Raw genomic sequence first — 26,373 nt, 5'->3', positions numbered from 1 at the left:
TGAGCTCATTATAAGAGCTACTTGTTATTTAACGTTTTTACGCTGATAAAAACATTAAAGGATTAACAGAGGAGCCATGTTTCAGAAAGAGCAGAAGTTTCTTAAAAAGACAGAGACTCAATTTCAATTACAAAGTTACATTTCTTTTAAGTCATAGTTGATATATCCAGCCTTTTCATAACAACTGAAGGAAACATAGTTGCTTAAATAAGCTATAAAATGCCAACATGTGGCCAAAATATATAATACTGCTCCTTTACAATCTGTTGACAGCCAAAATCAAGTCAACCATTTCTTCATAGTTTTAGGTCCTTCTCCCTATTATTATTATTCATATGAAATATAAAGAAATAACTAAAAGCATCCTTACACTATACACGGCGATAAACAACAACAGATGAATGTTAATATCTTTGTCATTGCAGAAAGTAGGGCCATTAAAGTAATGTGCTTCATATGAAGGTTTTATTACCTGATATAAAGATTATTAGGTTAAAGTCAGATAAATAACAGGAGCTGCTTCTGCTGATGAATATTTGGATCTAATTCCTGGAGCCTCCAAACAGCTCGGAGGTGAATGGTTTTCTGCCGCTGTCTTTGCCTTTTCCCTCCTACATTCTCAGATGCTCAGACTATAGACCTGCTGGTTTCATGTGCAATAATAGAAGTCTTTAGTTCCTGCTGTGAACACTCTCTGTTATCAGCTTGCTCTTTTGTTTGCAAAATAATGTGGTAATGCGACATTTGTTTTCTTGTGTGAATCACTTACCATCTTGTCAGAACATTAATACCATTTGGTGGACATTTTGATCCAAAATGACTCATAAAATTGAACAAAAGTTTGTTCCCTTTTTTGCCCATTATCATCTTCCACCATTTGTACAGAGGACTTTGCACACATCACACTGGAGCACCGAATGTATTATTCAAAGGTGGATAATACATGTCAGGGGTTCTTCTTTAGGCTACAAACTCAGATCTCAGTCTAATTTAACTCATCAGTCAGATGTTGACAGCTTGACAGAAACACTAGTGTTTGTGAAAAATTATATATTTCTTTATTGAAGGACCTGTAGAAAAACAGAAATGTCCAGTCGGTGAAAAATGTGAATTTTCCACCAAAGCGTCTGGCATGAGATCATCAGTCAGACAACATCCAGCTGTGGGCTCTACTGTGGTACACAAAAGATTTAGTGTATGTTGCTAATTAAGTTTGTCATCTTTGTGTGTGTGTGGGGGGGGGGGGGGGTGCGTGTGTGTGTGTGTGTGTGTGTGTGTGTGTGTGTGTGTGTGTGTGTGTGTGTGTATCTTGTAAGTTCTTAAAAATATTTTCTGTATATTTGCTGAAACTCTCACTACGGTAGGAGGCAATCTGAAAAAATGAACTCCTCCAATTTCTCCCAGTGCTAACTAAAAACAACCAATCAGAGCCAGAAGGAGGGTGTTGGTGCTGTCAATCATCCTCTGTGTGGCGCTGCTCATCCCCCAGGTTATGCTGCAGCTAGCATAACCTGTCATGAATGCTACGGCCAGTATGGCCACATATGACGGCAGATAAACAGTTTTCCTGTAATACTAAGTTGTTTCTCCATTATTAGCACATTTATCAGTGCATACACAAGGTTGATTGTCAGCTCCAAGCCCCTCCTCCTGGCTCTGATTGGTTGTTTTTGGTCTGTGCATTTCTTCAGATGGCAATAATAGCTCAGGGAGAAGGTGGAGAAAATAGATCTTTTCACAGAATATCTGTCTCATAGTGACAGTTTTAACAAATGTGTAAAAAAAACATTCTTTATAAATTACATACTGCAACTTTAACTGCAATTGTATATACTTCTGTTACATATATTTGAACATATATGCCATATATTTGTTTTGGTTGTGCTTGTAGTCCACTACCTGCTTTTGTTTGATTTGAAGAAAGCTGATTGATCTCAACAAAATATATTTTTCTTCCATTTCACAACCATGCACTACTTTGTGTTAGTCCATCACACAAAACCCCAACAAAGTTCACATTAATCTGTGCCTCTTTCATGAAAAAAATGCAGAAATGTTTAAGAAGCATAAATACCTTTGAAGGACAATTTCATTCATAAAAATGAAGCACTGCAGACTCATACAGTACAAATCACATTATGGAGATGAAGCTGCTTTGTATTTAGGCTGAAGTGATCGCCAAGGAAAACAGCATCATCCTCAGAGGAGGAGTTCCTCCAGGACAAAGAAAGATTTCCACCCGACTCGAATGTATGATTTTATGATAATGATGACCTCATGACTGTTATCCATGAAAACATGGAGCTGTTCTCACTGCAGAATGGATGGGAAGCTACGTCTAGGGATCTGCCGTCATCTCCAATTTTTGTGCAGTTTTCTCCACACCTGCTCACATCCTGACACACAAACATGCATGCGCGCATACACACACACACCTCTGTGACTTGCCCTCTTTTCTAAGAACGTCACCCCATAAATACGTGAGCATATTTGTTCCACCAGGACATTAAAAACGCCACAGCTTACGCACGTTCAGACCAATACATGCTGTCAGATTTATGTACGCCTATAAACAACAAACCCCCTGTGAAGTCTGTGAAGACATTTTATTTCCAAATAACAATTATGACATTAGAAATGACTATTATCCTTTTGGTTCACAACATATTTCACACTTAGTCTGAATAAGCAATACTAATGATGACTTTCCATTCTTAATCCACATGGTTAAATATGACGTCAGCCCAACCTTTGCATCTTTCACAGCTTCAGCTCTTCTGAAAAGGCTTTTCCCAGAAGAAAATGTCTGTTGATGACAATCTTTTATCAATCTTCTAGAACCACATCTTTGAGGTCAGACACTGATGTTTCACAATAACATCCGATTTAAGCAACAGATTAATAAGTGGTACACGGAGGACAGAGGAGAGTAGACATTCAGAGTCTGATGAAGATCTACAGATTTACAGGTTTGTCTTGAAGGCACAGAAACCTGGGTGACTCTGAGAGTTTTTGCTTTAAAATTCTGATGACAATGGACCTTACCAAGCTCCGCCCAGAAACGCCCCTCGAAAGTCCCACGTGACTTCATGTCTCACATTAACAGCTTAGCTCCAATGTCTAAACATGGCATTTTTCGTTCTCTGCAGAGTATTTCTGAGTCGATTAGTGTAGCATTTCTGCCGGATTTTCACAAAATATCAGTCACGACAATGGACAGGGGAACCAACAAGTTCATGTCATCTTTTTTGGACGACATCAAGGTGTTTGAGCCACGTGATGCCTCCAACATTGTGCACGTCGCACCTAAATGCTACCGGTCAATGAGGAAAACAGCAGATCCTCACATACTCAGCATAAATATAGCTGTGGACAAGATCACTGATGCCTATTGTTTTTGCAACGCTGGGTAAGTCGGGCATTCATGGTTTTGAGGGTTCGAATGTGCCTAGGACATATACACATGGTACTTGGTGCTAGCGTGGCTAACACGATTACAGTTTAGTAAAAAGCCTTTTCCGGTGAAATAAAATATTTAATGTATGTCAGATACATTAAAGATTGCATATTGATCTGTTCAGCCAACGTAAGGCTGTAACAGACAGGCTTCAGGATGTAGAAGTTGTATCGGTACTGCCATTATGCTGTACTTGGCTACAAGGTTTTTATAATGGATGTGTTTATCATTGACTTTATTTTTTTCATTCACTAAACACAAAGAAAGCAAAGCAATAATACTTACACCAGCAGACACTCCTTTGTCCTTATTGATCCTGCGACGGTTGAGCTGCAAATGTGGGTCGTGCACAAGCTTTGATCCAAGCAAGGCATTCCCTTTCAGATTTTGGAAATCTGAATTTTAGTTCCACAAACACGATCAGGATACCTGACATCGCCTGTACAGATACCCCACTGACAGTGGAGAACCTATTTTTTTCCGAGTCCTGACGCAAAAACTTTCTGTCGGTCTGGTAGTCCACAATGTATATTAGCATGAGTTTGTGAGACGGTAAGGCATGTGATAGCTGCGCTGTGACGTAAAATGGGCATTAGCCAATGAAATGCGGCCCCTGTGGTAAGGTCCATTCCGAAGTTGCCATCTTTGGACCAGAACCTGTGAAAAAGGAGCTGCTCAGTCAATCACTCGAAAAATCCTCTTGCCACAATGTGAGAGTATGAAGTCAGATCAATTCCTACCTGAAGATAATTTTGTTAAAGGTGGTTAATTATTATTATAAAGTTTATTTGATAGGGACAGACACAGATTGACATAGACAAACTGAATAAAACCGCAGTCCCATGTTTGCATCATGGTGCAATAGCAACAGCTAATTCGCAGCACTTGTCCCTAGTTGGGCTTTTTTTTTTAAATAACTCAAAATTTAAGTGATAAACATTAAAATAGCACAACATAATATATACAAACAGAAAAATATAAAACATCAAAAATGGGTACAGTTCTGTTTTTGACATAACCAGAGTTTTGTTTGATTTTTGAATGTACTAAAACTGGTTACCGACTTTAAATGAACAGGAAGTGAGTTCCAAACTGCTGATCCTCTCACAGACAGAGCACTTTGAGCAAAAGTGGTTCTTCGAAAGGGGACCTTACAATTTCCATCCAAAGCTGCTCTGGTAGATCTGCTATTGCCCTGCAGTCTCTGTACGCAATCACTTAATGGTGTAGGTGCAAGTCCATTTAAACACTTAAAAATCAATCTTAATACGTTATAATTTAGAAAATTTGTAAAATCCAAAATGCCAAATTTAGTCAAAATGTGACAGTGATGAAATCTAATCGGCTTTTGATTTAAAGCCTTTAAGGCCTGATTATAGAGACTTGTTAATTGTTTGAGTATAGCTTGATTAGTCTGAGACCAGACAGTAGCTCCGTAGGTAAAATGATCAGTGAATTCAAAAACATATCTGCACAGTGAAGTGTCAAACAATGTCTAATAATTTTAAAGCAATTTATATTCGATCTAACAGTTTTGCAGATTTTATCAACATGGCTCCTAAAATTTGACTGAGCATCCAGAATTATTCCTAAATATTTTTCTTGTGATACTTGTTCAATAGGGTCCCCATTGATCTGAATATTCAAGGACTGTAATGATGTTTTCTTGATTGAAAAGCAAATGCACTTTGTTTTCTTTGTATTGAGAGTTAAGCAAGAATCCTTTAGCCATGTTGATAATTTCTGCAGACTGTTCTGAAGTTTTTCACTAACAACAATATCGCTTTTGTCCGATGTGTAAACAATGGTGTCATCAGCATAACATTTGCAGATCGACTTCAGGACAAATTTCAGGAAGACTATTAACATACAAACTAAAAAGGACCGGACCTAAGATGGTTCCTTGTGGAATCCCTGTTACAATTTTGCAGAAGACAGATTTACTGTTATTAATGGCAACATTTTGTTCACGATCTTCCAAATATGATTTAAACCAAGACAATGACCGTTCTGAGAAATTAAATGATGAAAGCCTTGAGATCAGCAAATTGTGATTCACTGTATCAAAGGCCTTTTTCAAATCAAGAAAAACTGCACCAGTAATTTGTCCCTTGTCAAGTGATTGTTTAACCTTTTCAAGCAGCAAACTTACAGCGGTCTCTGTGGAATGTTGACGTCTGAAACCAAACTGAAGCGGATGAAGAAGATTGTTACTTTCTAAATGCAGTAGCAGTTGTTCCAGAATAATTTTCTCCAGCACTTTTGACATGACCGGAACCAGACTTATTGGCCTGTAGTTGCTGATTTCATGTGGACTTCCTGATTTAAAAATCGGTTTCACCAAAGCTTTTTTCCATCGGGAAATTGCCCTGTTCTGATGGAAATGTAAACTATATGAGTTAAAGGTTCTACTAAAATGTTACTGTATTTTTTTAAAAACATAACGTCTAAATTATACATATCCTTTGCATGAGAATTACTTAAGTTGTTAATGGCTTTTTGAACATCAGAGTAATGAATTTCCTTAATCTCAAATAAATCAGAACACTTTTTGGTCGGTTTTGTACCGTGTGTTTCCATTGGAGCTGGCAGAAACTTTGATGCCAAGCCTTTAACTGAAGAGAGGAAAAAAATTATTAAACATTGTTGCTAGCTTGATCAGTTATGGTTTTTCCTGCTATTGTAAGTTCATATTTATGTTTAGTGTTTGCATTGGGATTCAGTAAACTGTTTAGTTGTTTCCAGATCATCTTACCATTCCCTCCAGTTTCTGATAAGACATTTGTGTAATATTTAGCTTTAGATTTGTATATTTCTTTAACTACTCTGTTCCTCAAACTTTTAAAAAGCAGCCAATCTGTGGTCCTTTTATTTTTAAGAAAAGATTTTAGAGCATAGTCTCTCTTTTTCATTAACAGCCGAATGTCATCCGATACCCAAAAGAAGTATCGGACGAAGAAAAACTGTATTTTTCTTCGTCCCTTCGTATGGGTTTTAAGAAACTTATTCATAGTATTACAAACATTAAGAATACATTGCAGCAATCATTTATCTGATTCTGGCTGGAAACGTCATCCCAATTAACCTTAGCTAATTCTGCCTCAAATTTGTGTACATTGTGTCTTAGAATTTGTATTACAGTCTGATTCTGTGCATTATAGCGACTGACAAAACGCTTTTGAGATAATTTTCTTGCAATGAGAGTAATATTGTGGTCAGATAAGCCGCACACCAAGTTATAGGATTCTTTTTATGATTCGACCAGGTTTATTTGAGAAAATTAAATCTATTAAAGTTTGACTGTTTTTAGTGATACGAGAGGGACTACTGATTAACTGGTGAAAATCAAATTTTGCTGTCAGTTCTCCAAGTGGTTTTTTTCAATTTATTGTCCATCCAGTTTATATTAAAATCCCCCAAAATGATTACTTCACTGTTATTTCTAAATACTGTTAACAATTCCTTTAAGTTATGATAAAAAGTTGTGCTGCAACTTGATGGTAGATTGTACACCACCACAATATTAAAATTCATACGAGGTGAAAGACAAACATTTAAACATACAGATTCTATTGATATATGCTCATCTATGACTATCTCATTGACGTTAAATAAGTCTTTTATGTAAATTAATTCTCCCCCTCCTCGCCCCATAACCCTATCCTTTCTGAAACATGTATATCCTGGTACATCAGTCACATTAGTTGGAATGTTATCGGTTAGCCAAGTTTCACTTAAACATAGAAAATCCAAATTAGATCCCATTAGCAATGTTCTTATTTCCTCACATTTGGGTACGAGACTTCTTATATTTAAATGTCCTCCAAAGATACCTTCAGGTTTATGTGCATGGTCCCAGACCACTCTAGCATGATTAACAGTTTGAAAAAATAGATATTGTCTTTGTTTGTTTATTGCCTCCGTATGTAATATCTTTGGCTTACGTCGGGCCGGTCCATGTCTCTTTGTCTTTTTGGAATTGTTCATCAAGTTCTTACGTAGCAGACCGTTGTTGATAATCCCAGAACTGGTATCCAGTGTGACAGGTGGGGCGATCCAAAGATCTCCATGAGGAAAATGGTTAGTACAAACGTTTGTTGACAGTGTACTGACACCATAGGTCTTCTGAGTTGAAACAACAGACGCCATAGCATGGTAGCAAGTCACAGCTTTCCCACCAGTCATGCCGCGTTCGCCACACAAAACAGTCTGGATCAATCTGCTGTCCGATATGTAAAACATGTGCTCCGACACATCGCCGCCCGAGCTACCAGAGCCCCGATCTCCAGCAACCATCCCTGGCTCGTTGGTAAGGAGCCCTTCGATGCCGGCATCAGTGGATTTGTTCGGTCCTGGATTAAGCTGTACATCACCCACTAACAAGAGCAGGAAGGCCATGTGTACTAATGTCAATATCTCCTTCGAGCGGCTTGATTTTTTAAGCGTAGTAATTCGCCTCGAATTACTACCTTAAGGTACTTAAGGTACTTAAGTACCTTAAGATGTACTTAAGTACATCTTAAGGTGTACTTAAGATGTACTTAAGTACATCTTAAGTACACCTTAAGATGTACTTAAGGTGTACTTAAGTACATCTTAAGTACACCTTAAGATGTACTTATTTTTTGTACAAAGCTTTTACATTCTTTTCCAGTTTTTTACAGTAAATGATAACAATACAGAATCTATTCTTTACAGTCCAGTTTCAAATTATTTTCAAACCTGATAATGACCAAATAATGGTACCTGAAACCTGCAGCAGTGTTTTATTCTTTTTACTGTTACTGTCTCCAGTCATGAGAAGGAGCTTACAGTTTGTGTGTTTTGACTTCTTTCCATTTTACAGTAAATGAGGTCAGTGTGCTCCAGGGATCACTCTCTGCTATCGGTCCTGATCCATGTCCCACTGCAATTATAAAACTACCAGTTTAAAGTCTATTGCTTGTTTTGAGTTTTCAAAACCTTTGAAAAAACACTGACTGTTAGCACCTGCATGTCGATGATGTTTTGTCATTTATAATTGAAAACGGTCATGGGGGTGATGAAGCAGGACCAAAATTGAGACAAAACCTGGTAGGAACCTGGTGAAGAGTGGGACTTAATCGTTAAAACAAAGAAAAACATGCAGGTTGTTTAGAGAATGATAGGAAAAACAAATGAAACCAGAGCCAGTTTCCTTTCAGTAAGATGCCAGTGTATTGCTGCAGTGACTGGAGTTTTTCTCTAGCAGTATGGGACATAGAGTGATGCAGTACTTCCCTAACTGTTGGACCTTAGCTGACTGCAAGACACCAACAACAATTAGTTTGAACTTTTTCTGGCATCACCTTTATTTCGTTTCAAAAACTTGTCAACCCAGCAGATGGACAAACATGGTCTGACAGTGACAAACATGCGGTCCACTCAAAGTACCCAGAGCTGTTCGTGTCTCTCCTCAGGAGCTTCGAAGACAGGAAGTAACATCTGATGGCTGTTATAAGATCCTACTGGTACTCAGTGGATAATGTCAATATAAGTTCATGTTGTCATGCCAGTGGTGAAATATGTTTCCTCCTGCACAGAGACAGGAAAGTCATCTCTCACATGCTTTGGTTTGAGGTTTAAAAAACTCCTTCCACACATGGAGAAAACAGGGAGCAGTGATGGCGTTTCCCAGGAGGCTGGTCGACCGGAATGATCCCAAGAGGTCTCAAAAGACCACACAACAGTAACAAGCCTCTGTAAAGGTCAGAGGTCATATCCCCACCATAAGGAAGAGACTGAACCAAAATGGACATGTAGGTTTGTTTGTTTGTTTGTTTGTTTTCTCTCCCTCAATATTAAACACCTTCACTGGAAAAGTGCATTTTGTGTTTTCTTGTGTTGTCTTTGATGATTTAAATTGGTTTGAAGTTTCGAAACACTGAAGTGGAGTAATAAAGCAAAAGGAGCTCAGAAATGGTGCAAACATTTTTTACACCACTATGTCAGAAAACATGACATAGTTTTCTGACTATGTCAGAAAAACTATGTCGTAGTTTTTCTGACTATGTCATAGTTTTGCCATAATCCCACCTCTCATGTCAGTGATGGTTAGAGTCACTGTTGTTGTCCAAACTTTCTGGGCAGGAGTTTCCCACCCTGTGAGCTCAGAGTATCTCACAAACACTTTTGGTCACAGAACAGAAATGTCTCATGATGATGTTGGTTTTCCCTTACAGGTTTTGTTTTCCTCTCTTATCATCTTCCATGTTTTTAACTGAATAAATATGACAAATAACCGTGGCTCTTATTAACATAAGACTGCTTAAAAGCTACAGTTGCTAAGCTACAGGCAGCATGTGTGTTAAATATGGTCATAGACCAGAGCAGATAGCCTGACTGTTTAACCAGCTAATATCAGCTTGTTAAGCTCCCAGTGTTACTCTGCAGCAGTCAGAACCTCAACATTGCAACACATTTAGTTTTTGCTGAAGTCTGATTATCACAATCAATGTAATATTACAACTGCTACAATAATCAATAATTGTTACAGATAACATGAAAACATCTGGACCTTGCTGTACATAGCAGTGAGTACCGTTATGCTATATCTTGTACATACGGTCATCATATTGAGAGGGTGTTATACTGACCGATGCCTCATCATTACTACTATAATTAGGATTACCTTTCAGTCTCCTGAAAACTTTAACAGTTTAGCTAACCTGAACTGCCACACAACAGATTCTCCAGCTGTCAAATCCCTGTCATCGGTTTAATCTGCATGTTTACGGCCACATGCAGATTAATGGAATGGAATTCAGCTCCTGAGCGATCCAAGCCGTTTCAAAAATGAAATTGAAAAATGTTTTTCAGGATTAAACACTATTAGAAGAGAGTGAGAACGTGGATATATTTTGGGAATTCACCTGAGCTAATCCTTTAAAACATGTTGCTTTTTACTGTCCTCCATCTGCTCTCCTCCTCCTCAGCTCCTCAGGGCAGGACAAACATTACCCTGCCTCTGTCTGCGCCAAATGCAAAACAAGAAGAGCAGGAAAAGAAATGTCGCTGGAACCTTTTAAAGGTTCTGATTCAGTCTCTAGAGGGGAGCTGCAGGTGATTTTAGTGGTTAGGAGAGGCCTCTGCGCCGTCCCGCTCCAGTTCTATTCAGATTATATGTTGGCGCCATCATGTGGCCAACAAAGCTCTTCACTTCAAGCAGCCATTTATTAAAGTGGCAGTATTATGTAAAATCAGCTTTTTTGAGTTTTATATCATGTTCTATTCTCTCATCAAACACATACCTGGAGTGTTGCTTTCATTCTTTCATAGATGTTTGAGAAATCCTTGAATCTCCATGGTAACCACTGAGGTTTGTATAAAATGCTTGGGTTGGACCTAGCCCTGCCTGCAGTTTCCAAGCCAAGAATTTCAACAGGCTGCTAGTACCTTCAAACTAGTGGCAGCAATTAGCAAACTGCAGATCTGCTGAGCTCACTGTACAAACTATTTCTCAGTCCAGCACTCAGAGAAAAGTTTGTAAATGCTTAATAGAGGAATTTTGTTGTGAAGGCAGAGTCATCACAAGAGCAAGAGTTTCTTAAAGAGACAGAAGCCTAATTTCAAGGGGTTAATTGCAAAGTACAATTTTTTATAGTTATGTTTGATATATACCATTTTTATATCAACTGAAGGGAACACAGTTACTCGACTGGAAAGCACATAATGCTGCTCCTGTAAACACATTTGATCTTCATCATTTATTAAAATTTTTACACTTTCAAAATATTACAAAATATATTTAAAATAAGCTTTCAAGATATCAATTTAAACTTGACTTGTAGATTAGTCTTTTTGTGGAAGTTATTAGAAACGTGTTCCACTTTGTGTCTGTGGCTTCAGTTTTTATGTTCCTGCTCTGTGTCGTCATTTTTAATGGGAAATTCCAGCGACGTCCTGTAGCGGATGGGCACCTGCTGCTCCTCGCTGATTGGCTGCCGGGCCACAGGGGCGTGGATCCGAAGCTGCCCATCGTCCATTAGAGAGCAGGAGAGACCTGACAGGTCCAGGTGAGCGGGTAGATCTATTCTCTGCATGAATCCCACGTGGGATGAAGCCGAGGAGGAGAAGGAGGCCGAGGAGGAAGAGGAGGAGCAGGACTGGCTCTCCTCTGCTCCGGCCTGCTTCATGGCCACTACTGCCAGACTTCGGCCTTCCAGTTTGACGGTGATGTCCCCGGGAGCATAACCCCGGGCGTCTAGGGTCACCAGAAGGTCACCATTGTCGCTGGTCTGCTGTGCGTCTCGGTGCAGCTCTGTGCTGACTGCCTCTGTCTGCTGCTCTCTGTCTTCACTCAGTCTAGGAAAACCAAACACCAGGGTCAGATGGACTTCAGCTCAATTTCAGTTCACTTTATTTACATCATGCCAATTCACAACAAACGCCATCTCAAGGCATTTTGCCAAATAAAAAAAATTCATTTTAATTCAGTCACACATACATTCCAACTGCTTATCAAATAGTACAGTATGTTCAATGAGTTATTGGAAGTCATTTAAAAAGTTTCTGTCTAAGGCCTTCCCTCAAACGTCTACAGGTTTGAACATATAAAGGATAAGATGGAGTGAGGGTCTTAAATCTTGTGCCTACCTTTTCAGTGTGGAGGAAATGACAGGAAACTGGGCCAGTTTGAGCAGCTGTGGTCCAGCATGGAGCTCCCTGAGGAGGCTCTCAGCCAGGCCGGCTCTCCGACTGAAGAAGTTCTGCTGCAGGGAGGACAGAGCTTCATGACGCAACGGCCAGAGGATTCCCTCCTGACTGAGGAGGGGATCCTCCTCAGTCAGGAGGTTGCTCAAAGCCATGTACTGGGACATCATCACTGCTTGGCTAAACAGATCCTGATTCCAGGTTTCAAGAAAGAAAGAATGTCAGCTTCTGTTTGCTTCAAGTAGGTTTTTCAGACTCCTCAGCTGTCTTGGTGTAAATCTGCCCCTGGTCTCAGATCAGTTTTATACCCCAGCCTGGAGCAGTGGCCCTCCCACTGAGCTATTTACACCCCATGAGCTCAGCTCAGCTCAGCCAGGTCAGGAATGCCCTGCTACTCATCAAAAAGCTAAAGACAGCTCATGCTTAGAATCTACTGCTGTGTATGTGGGCGGCTGTGAAAAGAAGATTTCCTATTTCTGGGGGATTCCCTCAGCAGCCTGCTGTCACACACCTGCTTTCTGTCATTCCTAAGAAGTGACACAACTAAACCATGAGAGCGGGCCGAGGTTTACATGTGCGGAAGACAGTCCAGTCGAGGCAGTGAAGACAAGCACAAGGTCCAAATGAGTGTTTGTTTTTATTCATTGTTGTCCTTTTATTTATATGGGATATGAGGCTTAAACTCATAATGCGTTTTATCACAAATCTTCATAATAGGTCTGAATATTGTTAAAAGTGATTTTGTTAAGGAGCAGTATTATGTGTTTTCCAGCCATTTTATAGCATAATCAAGTAACAATGTTACCTTAAAAATGCTGAATATGTCAAATGTGACTTAAAAGGAATTTGAATTTGCAGTTGAGAATCAATTTCAGAGACCAGACCATTCATTCATTTTAATTGGATGGATGGATGGATGGATGGATGGATGGATGGATGGATGGATGGATGGATGGATGGATGGATGGATGGATGGATGGATGGATGGATGGATGGATGGATGGATGGATGGATGGATGGATGGATGGATGGATGGATGGAGGTGTTATGGAAAGAGTAGATTTGAAACCTGTTGGTACATTAAAACTCTCCTCACTGATCCGTGCTGTAAGCTCATTTTGATGTTACATGTGCAACAGGCACTTGAACCTTCATCAAAACGACAGAACTCTGGTTTCCAGGTCTGCTTACCACTAGGAGGGATTTTGTCCCACTCCTTTTTTAGGTTTCATGGCTGTTGCTTGGCAACTTGGATCTTCAGCTGACTCCATAGATTTTCTGTGGTACAGAGATCTGAAGACAGGCAAGGTAACTCCTTCATCGTCATGGAAATCGTCTTTATCCACTCATTTGGTGTCAGGTTTTTATGCCATATTCATACTGGAAGATTCATCCACATTCCATCTTCATTGTTCTGACTAAGTTATAAAGTTCCTGTTCAGTATTTTGTGCTTTGTGTTTGTGTCTCATAGCCTGTTTAGTAGTCCTATTAAAGAAGAGCTTCATGTTTCCTTCTGCTGTGTTTGTTTGTGTTGGTTTTTCTGGTCAAACTCAGTATTTCTCTTCCCTCAAACCCAGTGGGTCCAGATGATGGCACACAGTGGGATCTGGTCATCATTGTATTCAGTAAACATGTTATGACTCCTGATTTGATGTAAACAAATCATTGCTTCCCTACTGTATCATTGTTTTCAGGTGATATAAGCCAAATCATGTGACTTGAACTCTGTTATCATATTTGTATATTTTCATTGTAATTGATGTTTTTTTTTTCCTTTGGTCTAATTTCTTTTACTAGAAGGAGTCAATAAAACTCCTATCGAACAGGATTAAGGCCAATTTCTTGCTTCCAGTTTATTCAAAAAATCAAAGCCAAATAACAGATTCTCTTCACTCATTTTTCCTGACTTAAAATAAATGTGCTTGAATCCTCACTATTTGATACAAAAGCACAAATCTTTGTAAACCAATGTGTTTAAATTAGTCTGCTGTGTTTAAATGAAAGAGAATCGTTTATTTACTCTGTTGGTGTTATAATCAATTGGAGCAGATATTCAGGCAGAGGACATGTAGGGCAGCAGAGTAAACACGGCCAGCGGCTCAGGTTACCGTTTCATCACTGTTTCTCTTATGGATGAACTCAGATTGCTGACATTCCCCTTCGGTGTCTGCATGTGTTTATGTGAAGCTGCTAACATTGCAAGAAGCCTCTGTCATATTCTATTCATGGCCATCTTGGCACCGTTCCACAAACATGCCTTTAATCATTGGCTCAAACACGGAACCAACAAATTTGATTGGCTAAGGCTCACTGTGTCACTGTTTGATTTCTAATCATGATAACTTTACATCAGCCTGATCAATTCTATTACAGTCTTTTATGATCTAAAGTTGCAAACGTCTGTTCAGCAGCAGGTTGTGTTTTCAGGATCTCTGTCCAGAATTGGTTGAGAATCGGGTTTGATTTTCTGGCTATGCTAAATGCAACAAAATCTCTTCCTTTCCATATCAAATTAATACAGTTCAAATTATGAGGAAAATGTTGGAGAAACTCAGCCACAAGGAGCCGTCATGCTACCGTAAAAATAAGTTTGTCTATGAACCAGAGGAGGCCAGAGACGGAAATAGAAGAGATATTCATGACGACTGTCATTTCTCAGTTATAACGCTCTTATTACATCAACTTATTTAGTCAGGTTTGAAATTAAGTTTGCTCTCATCCAAGTAGTATTTTTATATTAGCAAAAATATACAAGACCGCATGGAAAAGCACGTACCCTCAGAAAGATTCTTTTTTTTTTAAATACATTTTTGCTTTTGGTTATATTTAAAAATTAAATTTCATTCATCAAATATCAGATACAGATAACCTGAGAATAAAATACTATTTTATTCTCAGGTTTAAAAATAGAATTTAAAAAATAGTATTTTATTCTATTTAAAAATAGAATAAAATACTATTTTTAAATGGGAATTTTATTCATTTGAGCAGCACTTTGGAGCGACTGAGCTTCACACCAGGATGTTTTCAGCAGGGGGAGCAAATGAAGAAACACCCAGGGACAGGCAGTGATCAGTGGAACATACCTGGTGATTGTCAAGAGCAGAAGCTCTGAGAGTTTTCAAATCTATCCTGAAAATATCTTTAAAAATTGCCCAGATATGTAGTCATCAACTGTGTGACTCTGCATGTTTGTGTACTGTGATTAGGAAGCAATTTGTAATGTATTTTCTGATCTGTTTTGTTATTGTATTGTATCCATTTTTGTAATCTGTCAAGGGACAGCAGATGTGAATTATCTTTTGCTATAATTTGGTACAGGTGACTTTTATGTTTGAGGTGTATAATTTTCCTTTTTAAATACTACTAATATAAAAATAAAAAGTCCAGAAAAGCACCAAGCATCTAGTACCAGGGATCAGTTGGTTTGTTCCTTGAAAAGCCAGTAAGCCGCATCGTAACCAGCAGTGTCATTCCTGGCAGCAATGACCTGTGGGGGAAAATACTGCACTAAACTGTGTTTACTTGCACAGCTGGCCACAACATCCACCTGCATCGCTGCATACAATATCTGCAACAGGATTTTAACAGGAACTGAAGATGTGCAGGTGTGCCGCAGCTCACCTGGATCAGAGCTGCAGGACCAGCCTCACAGTTCCCCACCAGAGCGCCCTCTGGTGGGGAACTGTGAGGACTGAACCCCACACAGACGCATTACCCTGACTCCTAACCAAACATGACATAAAATTAAAACTGAACATAAAAATCACAGTAAAACTTTAATGTAGAACAATACATATATCCACTGTATGACAAATGAATGGAAAAAAAGCAGCTGAAACTCGTCTGGATTTATGTGAAAAAGTAACTGTAGTGTTTATATTATGAATTAACAGGTTCTGTGAAAAGCATATTTCAGTGTCACTCACCACACCATGGCTTGCTTACTGACTGAACTGTAGAAGAACCTGTGATGTTCACAGGTTTATCAGTCAGGATGTTTGTGATGAAAACTCAAAGATGAGACAAGTAAAAGGCACCAAGCAGGCTGAGCAAAGTGAAGAAAATCTTGATTGCACAGATGTGAAAAAGTCAAAAAGTCAGAAGTAGAGGACTAGCACGGACAATCACCGGGAGCTAAACGGGAGAATATGCTGCAGAAAATGGTTAGAATGGTCAGATTGTGTTCAGCAGGCCTGTTTGATCAGAGCAGATGTGTTTTTACGGTTCTGAAAGATTATTAGATCAGCCAAGTCCAAACAGGGTTTTATTTTTACTCAACATAAAACCTCTATTGAGTAAAATCCAGACTCCACATCACTTACATTAGTCCAAGCCTATAGATGAGTTTTGGAGTGAATGTGAATTGAACCAAAACTGCAGACAATCCTCTGACTTAGCAGCCTGGGCGCAGAACTAAAATACATCATCTATGACTGATGAATATATAATTTATTAAATGTTACAACATTTTCTGATATATTTTCAGTTTTGCAAAGGTGACAAATGTTAGTGTTCACCTCACTGGAGGTCAGTCTAAAAGTGATCTTTTCCTTATCTACCCAAAGCTCTGTGTTTTATGGTCCCATGATGTCATCCTCAGCTTTTTACTTTCCTGCATTATGAAAAGAATACATTCCAAAGTTTTTAATAGATGTAGGTTAAAATGTAATCGTCCGTGAGATCCAGGAAAGTTTACAATTTGGGTTTGAAATGAGGTAAAATAACTGGCTTAAAACGTGAAATCCCTCAAATACAGTGATTAGTTTTAGATTATGGGACATAATCTGCTGTTTGGTCAGGAAGCGGCCCAGCCTGTGTGTTCCGCTGTGTCAGAATGTACTGGAATTCTGATGTTTGCCGGGTCGTGTCACTGAAATGGAGGAAACAGGAGACTGATCTCAGATTTCTGGAACAAAGAAATGAAAAATGGAATTTGAAAGTCATACTAAGAGCTTGAGTCTGTTGCCCAAGGAGGGAGCAACAGTGTGAAGAAAAAAAAAACGGTAGGGGGAGGGATCCAGAGTGGGACGGGCAACAACACACACATCTGGAAAACATTGAGGAGAATGAGACAGAGAGAAAGAGTGGAAGAAGGTGGGAGGGACAAAGTTGTAAGTCTGTGAGAAGAAAGGCATTAAACATACGGTGAACCTTCTAGCATCTAATTATGTTTAAATTCCAAGTCTGCAGAAAAATAGGTTAACTAGTAAAAACAGGCAGAGTGTGTTTACCCAGGAAGGAGGAAAGAGGAGCAAGAAAAGCTGACTGAGGCGCCTGGCCGGTTCAGAAACCAGATCCAGGACGTTTGTCAAGCTAACAAAGCGTCAAAGAGTTCGGCTTTAAGAGGAGAGGGACAAGAACCAAGAGAAGACAAAGTCATCTTCAGGTAAAGACGAACTCCAGATTCCATTTTACAGATAAAAAAACTTCCAAACTAAGGATTTTGAATAGCTACTTTATTATGTAATAACATGGTTTATTAATATGTACTGTTTCATCTTCGCTTCTTACATTAATTAATGAGATCTGAGTCCTGATCAAGTCAAACACTGAATGTTCGGTCTAATATTGGGGGCTTCCACAGCCTGGACCCCTGAGGGCGGGTGAGGGCCTCTGCTGGAGTCTCTGACCAACATGGCAGCTGGTCGTCGGGTGGAGGCCGAGGTGGGGTCACCACCCAGACACTCAGTCACAGTGATTAGAACCTCTGAGCTTTAGAGTTGTTGTTGTAGAGTTCCTGAAGCTGGATGGTAATGACCACATGGAGGTCAGGAGTTCTTGTTTTGCAGCTCAACATAAAATGGCTTTGATAAGCAGATGATTATGTGAGGTTGGATGATAATCTGTTGTAATGATAAAATCTCAACCAGGATTATAGTGCCTTGCAAAAGTATTCACACCCGTTCTTCACCTTACAACCACAAATTTAAAGCATTCTGTTGATATTTTAAATATAAGACCAACACAAGGTAGCAGATAACTGTGACATGGAAGGAAAATGATACACTGTTTGCCATTTGGTAAAAAAAAAATAAAAAAATGGTGCGCATGTGTCTTAATCCCGCTTCATCTCAAGTCCACACTTTGAAGAACCACAGTTGGCTGCAAATAAATCCAGTGGATCCAGAAACCTCTACCGGATTTGCACAGATTGAATTACTTGCTGGTAAGATCAAACCTGAAAGGAGAGCATCTGTTAGTGTCTGACTTTGACTGGTCCCCTGTAACCTTTGAGCAAGCCTTGATCTAAATGGTTCCACTGCATCTGGAGGATTAGGTAGCTGCACCTCAGACATCTTTGCTTCCAGGATTGTCCTGTCTCTATCTCACTCTGACCAACAGCATCCCACAACATGATGCTGCCAACACTATGCTTCATTGTGGGAAGGATGCCTTCAGAGTGAAGTCCAGGGTTAGATTTCCTGTTGTCTCCTATGAAGAACTTGTGGACTGTCCAAACTGGACATCTTTTAACAATTGATTGGTTGGTGTAACTGTTCCATGATCAATAGATTACATGGCGTCACATGGACTCCTGTCAGCATATTTGTTCTCCAATTGCACTGAGAAATGTTGACTCTTATATTTTTCACTCACATGATTTTGCTTGGACCTAATTGTACATGAAGGCTTTCATTCATGCTGCTCCTGTTTCATGAATTTTATTATAAGAAACTTTAAGCAACTGGTCCATCCTGTCTCCATGTCCAGATGAAGGACTGGTCAGGCCCTGGACTGTTACTGTAGAACCTACTCAGCTCCTGTCAATTGATTTTATTATTTTACTGTTGTAGCTTTTCATTGATTTTATGTGTTTTGTATGGAAAGCACCTATTATTATTATTATTATTATTATTATTATTATTATTATTATTATTATTATTATTATTATTATTATTATTATATAAGTTATGGTTCAGTAGCGGTTCAATAATGCTGTCTAGCAAACCTCAGAGGCCATAGAATAAATTAAAAACCGGTGAGCTGTGTCTGTAGTCATGTGAAGACAGAAAGTGAACACGTTGGAGTTTATTTTGTGCATCAGAAGAAACAGAACTGAATACTGAATGCTCAACTCACTTTTCAGACTCTTATTTCCCCCCCAAAAAAGGGAAAACCATGTTCTATTTCCTTCTACTTCATAATTGTACACTACTTGGTTTAACATGATAGAAAATAAAATGCTCAAATGACGTTTAAAAGAAGGATTGGATTAAGACACCAGCTGAAAGTTTCCTCTGTTGTATTTCTCAGGTCAGGAATACTGCAGTAAGTTTTCATGATTCTGTTTGGAATCATAACTACATATCACTGCTGCCATTTTGGATTTTCCTGTTCATGACTCAGATTTGACTCCTCAAGGATACGCTATGCTTCATCAGCTATGCTACGGTTATAGTGTGCAGCTCCAACCGCCTGAACCCTAAGGGTTTTTAAAGCAAAGGGCTTTACTTTGTGGAGAAATGATCTGAGGAAGATGCTGTAAGTGAGAGAAGACATGGGAAATGCCTTCAGCAGTATAATTAGGGCTATTGAGCTGGGGAGGGAGCTTCCTTCCTGTCAGCAGTTAGACTTCCTGTGTAGGGTGGCTGGAAGGACAATTCACATTGGGCTTGGAGTGGAAACGTGCTCATGCACACAAACACATATACATATGTTTATGATTAAAGTTTAATGATGATTTTATAATGTGTGTTTTCTGTTAAAACATGCTCTGGTCATGGATAGATGTGAGAGACGTTTAAAAAGACTTGCTCAACATAAAATGAGTGGACATGAACTCAAAAGAAAACCTTCACTGTAATATAAAATATATTCTGTTCCAAAATGTATTTTGTGATTTCAGGCTATTATAATAATCAAAAAGATAACAGTTTTTTTCTAAATTGGAAAACACGAGTTGTTACCACTCAAGAAGCATATTTCAGTGTTTTCAGCTGTGATCATCCATACAGTGAAAGAAAATCATGATGGATTTTAAATCTTCCACAGCCTGGAAAGGCTGTTGATCTTTCATAAGATCAACAAGTTCACTCATATCCAACTTCCCTTCCTTCACTGAGCTCAGTTCAATTCATTCAATTCAACAAAATACATTACAGTCACATTTACATTCAAACCCAAATACAGAAAAAATCAAATTATATTGAGTTAATCCAGCGATTCCATTTAAAGAACAATGTCTGAGCAAAGCAGCAGCCAATCCTGCAGGATCTGCGTCTGGAAGCAAAGTGAATGCATTCCCTAAAGGAGAGACATTTTGTGTTATTGTTCATCCTGGTTTTTTTTTTATCTTAATTATCATCCTGACTCTACAAATGATTTATTTATAATTATGCAGAAACAGAAGTGCATGTACCCTGCAGTGAAGCTGTTGGTCTTTGCTGTGATCCGTCTGTCTGTCTTGCAGGATGTCTGTGTCTCAGCGGTGCCTCTGCTGCGTTAAATACTTGATGTTTGTCTTCAATCTTATCTTCTGGGTCAGTATTTTCACCAATCAGCCACAAGCTGCTGATCTTATTTTCATATGTTCTAATTTTCTAAGCAAAATTGTAAAAAAAATAAAATAAATAAATAAATAAATAAAACACTAACAATAATAAGATAGAAAATGTTACAGTGAAACCTCTCTGAAATGCAGGATAATTAGTAATTTCTGTTTCCTTTGGTGTTGATCCTGCTTTGACTTTACCCTTTGAACTTTGACCTTTGCCTTAAAGCTGGGAGGATGTGGCTTGTTCGGCGTCGGGATCTGGCTGTCCTTCACGCAGGCAGAGTTTTCCTCTCTGCCCTTGTCCTTCCCATCACTCTCAGCTGCCAATCTGCTGCTGGTTGCTGGTGGCATCACCATGGTAACAGGATTCCTAGGTTGCCTCGGGGCTCTAAAGGAGCAGCGCTGTCTTTTGTGCACTGTAAGAACACTACAACAATTTTTTCAGGGAAGTTTTTGAGCATTTACATAACTATGGCGATACTATAGGGACAGAGAACGGCGTGTTATAAAGGACGGCTTTAAATTCAGAGTCTAACCTTTGACCCAAACATGTGCTCTTCTCTGTTTTGCAGTTCTTTGTGATCCTGTTGATTCTGGTCCTGACAGAGATCACCGTGGTTCTGATTTTATACTACCTCCATGACCAGGTGAGCTCAGCCTCCACTGTACAGCAAGAGAGCAAAAACAAACCCAAACAAACAGGAGAAGAAAATACGTCTGCTCAGGTTAATAGACAGGCTCTCCGTTTCATGACAAAGTTTAAGGGGTGGAAATTCTGCTGGGAGGTCCTGCATGTCATCACATGTTGTCCTTGTGTCAATGAAGCTACAGCTGCTCTGCTAATCTAATTCGTGGGAATCTATCAGTGAGTTAACTGATCAGGAATATGAACATAATGTAACAGTAACATGAGGAAGCTGAGGCGTGAGTCAAACCGGTTAATTATTGTCTCAATAAGTATGCATTCTTCTGTCTTTTCTCAGGTGGAGTCACATGCCAAGGGGGACTTAAAGAACGGCATGAAGAAATATAATTCAGAACAAGAACTTAAAAAATCCTGGGACAACGTGCAGAAGATGGTACGCATGAACTCTCCCATGATTCTCTCAGAACTACGTCCCTGCTACGCTTTTCAGAATATCAGATATCAGACATAACTCTCCAACTTTAACGCTTGAAAAAATGTAATGAAAAATAAGCAGAACCATTCTGCCAAACAGAAGTTATGTAAAGTTGCAGAGAGGACTCATGCTCTTCCTGCATGTCTCTGTGTGCAGTTCAAATGCTGTGGCGTCAACAACTCCACAGACTGGCATGAAGTGCTGAACGGAACGCTGCCCTCATCCTGCTGCCCCGGCGCTGACAGAGACCAGTGCATTGGATGGAGTGAGGTTGGTCTGTGGCTCAGTTCTGTAAGGAACATTTGGAGCACCAAACATTTCCCAAACACATGTCTGGGTTGGTTCTCTGTCACGGAAGCTTAATGTGCTCCAGATGCATGAATTTGTTTGTGCCCCACAAGTATTTGCTGACAGTAACCACAAAGGAAAACTCTTTTGCTGAGACTACACTTATTTACTGTTGAACCAGGATTGCCTATATTTCACTAGAGTTCAGAGTGAGGTGTGGGTCGCTGGAGGGGTTGGAGGGAGACGGGGGAGAGTCAGTGACAATAAAGTGGGAGGAACAGATTTAAGCCAAAAAAGACTCATTTCACACAGGAGAGGAAATAAAAGTCGGCCGCAGTTTGGCTACACTATGTAAAGCTGCAGTATGTAACTTGTATAAAAAAAAAAAAAGTTTTTTACATATTTATTCAAACTGTCACTATGTTGTGACAGTATGTTATGAGAGAGGTAATCTGTGAAAAGATCGATCCCCTGCACCTCCTCCCTGTGCTGCTATTGCCGTCTGAAGGAATACACAGACCAAAAACAACCAATCAGAGTAAGGAGGAGGGGTTTAGTGCTGGCAATCATCCCCATGTACTAGCTGGGAGCTCAATCTTTTCACAGATTGTCACGATGTCCTGATAAAATCAGCAAATATGTAAAAAAATAAATAAATAAAAATTATATAAAAGTTACATACTACAATTTTAAAGTGAGATGTTCACAAATTCACCACATGTAGAGACGAGGAATCTCCTGGTGAACTGAGACCCCGGTCACAAGCAGCGCTGAACCTTTCTGTGGTCTACATATAGGCTTCATGTAGCAGTGATTAGACTAGAATGTCTTCCTGTTTAGGAAAATGATCAAAGATGCACATGAACCTTTTGCTGTTTGGGGAACGCATTATTACCATTCCACCCAGAAAAACTGCCCTGAATTTGAATTTGAATTTCTAAGACCAGGTCCTCTTGATCATGCATGTGCTGACATCAGTCTTCCTCTGATTCACTCATCAGCTTCCTCCACATGTTCTGTGTGAATGTTTGCAACAGGGCTGCTTTGCAAAGGCCAAAAACTGGCTGAGTGGCAACATCCGGCCTGTCCTGGTGTTTGGAGTGTGCATCGGTGTTGTACAGGTACTTTATCTCTACGTCCTCATCATTTGAACAACTCAGTTGAAATGAACAACTGTTTCAGCCAAGAAAAGCTGAACTCCACATATGAGGATTTGTGTCCACGATTATCTCATTTTAATTTTGCATGAAGGTACTTAAAGTGAAACTCACACCAAAATCCTTCTTCTTTTTTTTTTTGCTGATAAACTCTCTAAACAAGTTATTTGAGTTCTATCTTCATGTTTCTGTGGGAATTGCTGCTTTGCTCCCTTGTGCTGCCACTGAGTTGTCCAAACAATTTCCTGCAGAATTTTGGGTGTCCTGCACAAAACTGCCAGAACATTTTCAGTGTGTTACATAAGGAGAAAGCAAAACTTCATTCCCTTGAAGACTGAGTAAGAAATCTGCCAAGAATTTTCTGTTTACTCCGACAAACACAATGCCCTTAAAAATGGCGCTGAGAAGCTGAAAATGTTTCTGTCAGCCCATTCCAAAGCTGAAAATGTTGCAGTTTCAAAATTATTTTCATTTTTTTCTATTTTCCATTGTTATATTAAAATTTAAAAGTGCTATGTTTGTCTAGAATATTTTAACTTGACAGAATACTAATTCAGGATATCAGTAATGTAATTCTGACTAGACAGAATATTAATTTAAGTTTTATTAAATAGAAAGGCTGTGTACAATAAATATATTTCTAAAATATATTAAAAGGAATTTTGACTTGTCAAAATTGTAAACCTAGACATGTATAATTTATTTTTATTTTTAAGATATCTGAAATTGAATTTGCACTTGTCAAATCTATTTTACTATTAACTAAAAATATATTTAAGATATCATGGTGTCATTTATCTTTTAATAGAATTATGAGTAGTCAAAACTAAAAATTCGATATCTTGAATTTACTTTATGACGAGTCATAAGTTAATTGTAGATATAAGAAGCATTTGTTTCTGATGGGTAAAGTATTTACTCCAGTTTTATTTTGTAAAATATAAACATGGTTTTTGTTGTTCTTATTGCTTGCTTAATGTTTAATAGTCTTTGTAACCATGTTCCTTTCATTGAATGTATAAAAGGCGGAGCTGTGAATAACCTGTAATTCTAGTAGTGATCAGTGTTAGCTTGATCACTGAGCACAATTTATAAGTCCCACTAGTTTTCTGACTTTGGGTTTAGAACATGAAGTTGGGATCAAATGGAGCATTTAGTGAGTTTGAGTGTTAGACTGATAATGATGCAGCGCTGCTCTCTGACCATCTGACTTGTCCTCTCAACAGATTTTGGCCCTGGTGTTCTCCATGCAGATGTACTGCCAAATTCTCTACGCTGAGAAGAACCTGGACTAACAGCAGCCCTGGTCTGGTCTGGCTCACATGGGCCTGAGCTGAATCGTAAAAGGAGGAACTCCAGCAGCTGCAGGGGGCGCTGTGCTGCTGAAGGAGGGGAAACGGATGGATTTGAAATGCTCTGAGGTGACAGGGTCCCAGTGATTCCAATGCAACTTTTTTTCTGTTAATGTGTGTGTTTGTGACATATTAAGGACGTATGTTACTTTTAAAAAATCACTTTGTTGTTTTTAACTTCATTCATTTGAACACATATATTGGTATGTAACTTTATGTTTTCCAGCAAATAAAACAATATAAGAATTTGATTAGTTATCATGATTAACTGTATATACATGATCGTTTTCGAAATGTTGCCTAATGGTTACCTTTGATTGCCGTGTTACATTCTTCTTCCTGTGTGTAAACTCCACTAAATTAAGTTTCTGTCATTATGGCTGTGGATGCAGCTTTATGCTGCTGTAGTTCACCATCCAGTTTGTATATTGCAGATTTATAGAGCAGCTGGAGGGAAAACCCACTTCCTTTTAAATCTGCTGATTCTGTGGCGTTTGGTGCAGCCTCAGCTGGCTCATCCTCCTGATCCTGTGCTGCATTGCTGAACAGAAGGAGTTGTTTAAGTGTTGATTTTATCTGTGGAAATGTGACAGAAACCCCCACTGCAGTCTTCCATTTGGATAACAGTTCAACTCTCCAGTTAGAATCAAAAACAGGCAAAAATAAAGTTCTCATGAGTATTTAGGTTTAGACTGGTTAATGTTTAATCCATCACAAATAACTGAAGTGCAATATCATTGTGCAGTGTAATCTGATTCTTTACAGGTTGAGCAACACTCAATCTCACACTGCAAGCTGCTTCTGTAGGGTCAAACTGAAATAGGATGATTGTAAGTTTTGTATCTGTTCACATTGTATTGGCCAGACTCCAGAAGTTACAGTATATTCCTGACTAATAAAACAAGATTAAGATTATTGAGCACAAAATGACCTTTTCATTTCAATGAAGTGATAGTGATAGTTTGTATGTTAATAGTCTTCCTGAAATTTGTCCTGGAGTCAATCTGCAAATGTATGCAAATAGAACTGTACCCATTTTTGATGTTTTACATTTTTCTGTTTGTATTCATTATGTTGTGCTATTTTAAATGATTATCACTTCAATTTTTAGTTATTTTTTAAAAGCCCAACTAGGGAGACGTGCTGCGAATTAGCTGTTGCTACTGCACCATGATGCAAACATGGGACTGCTGTTTTATTCAGTTTGTCTATGTTGATGTGTGTCTGTCCCTATCAAATAAACTTTATAATTAATTACTGAGTTTGCTAATTAAAAGCAAATCAGTCTGAGAAACTTGTGAACATTTGGTTTCTTATGTTGTGCAACTAGAATCAGTGTGTCTGAATGACATATGATATATAAGAATTTGTCTTCAGATGTTTAAATTGACGGACAAGGGAATGTTTTTATAGAAATTACTTTTTTGTTGTAGAAATTATGTTTCTGTATGATTTATTTCTTGATGTTTGAGTATAAAAAGTCAAAGAACCTGAAAAAAAAATTATGAATAGAGTAAAAGCTGTTATATCGTCATCATAAAGTAAAACCTATACAACTGTCTCTGTCCATTATTAAAAATCATCAAGTCTTTCTACACTCCCTTGCTACTTTACTAGGTACACCCATTCACCTGCATGTTAACTCAAGCAGGAAATCACATAGCAACTACTACATGTGGCAAAGATGACTTGCGGAAACATAAACTTAGCAAAAAAAATGAAGAAGAAAAGCTGTTCCAGTGACTTTGAACTGTTGATACCAGAGAAACATTTTGATCAGTTTCAGAAACGGCATCCACTCATTTTCTCACATCCTCATTTCTCTGCCTC

General features: G+C 38.8%; 2 protein-coding genes and 1 long non-coding RNA gene across 4 annotated transcripts; 1 reads left to right on the top strand and 2 right to left on the bottom strand.

The window, feature by feature from the left end:
* Positions 1-11,162: 11,162 nt before the first annotated feature.
* hspb9 (heat shock protein, alpha-crystallin-related, 9) lies at positions 11,163-12,421 on the bottom strand. Its single transcript, XM_008415059.2, has 2 exons — positions 12,071-12,421; positions 11,163-11,779 (listed from the first exon to the last, which is right to left on the bottom strand). Exons 1-2 carry the CDS (start codon positions 12,295-12,297, stop codon positions 11,320-11,322), a joined length of 687 nt encoding a protein of 228 aa, XP_008413281.1. The 5' UTR covers positions 12,298-12,421; the 3' UTR covers positions 11,163-11,319.
* A 4,759-nt stretch (positions 12,422-17,180) lies between these two features.
* Positions 17,181-26,102, top strand: tspan4b (tetraspanin 4b). Of its 2 annotated transcripts, none has more exons than XM_081609571.1 (8): positions 17,181-17,517; positions 20,542-20,611; positions 20,852-21,043; positions 21,198-21,272; positions 21,609-21,704; positions 21,903-22,016; positions 23,036-23,155; positions 24,418-26,102. In XM_081609571.1, exons 2-8 carry the CDS (start codon positions 20,543-20,545, stop codon positions 24,484-24,486), a joined length of 735 nt encoding a protein of 244 aa, XP_081465697.1. In that variant the 5' UTR covers positions 17,181-17,517; position 20,542; the 3' UTR covers positions 24,487-26,102. The 2 variants fall into 2 exon arrangements, with proteins under 2 accessions (XP_081465697.1, XP_008413282.1); XM_008415060.2 differs by having other exon boundaries at positions 17,182-17,517; positions 23,072-23,155.
* Positions 20,257-20,573, bottom strand: LOC103468170 (uncharacterized). The gene is made up of 2 exons (XR_534165.2): positions 20,491-20,573; positions 20,257-20,375 (listed from the first exon to the last, which is right to left on the bottom strand). It is a non-coding gene; the product is annotated as an uncharacterized LOC103468170 (long non-coding RNA).
* Positions 26,103-26,373: the final 271 nt, after the last annotated feature.

The sequence above is a fragment of the Poecilia reticulata genome, chromosome 8 (genome assembly GCF_904066995.2).
Source record: "Poecilia reticulata chromosome 8, P_reticulata-male-v2, whole genome shotgun sequence".
Classification (NCBI taxonomy): Eukaryota; Metazoa; Chordata; class Actinopteri; order Cyprinodontiformes; family Poeciliidae; genus Poecilia; species Poecilia reticulata.
This window is presented reverse-complemented; position numbering and strand designations above follow the sequence as displayed.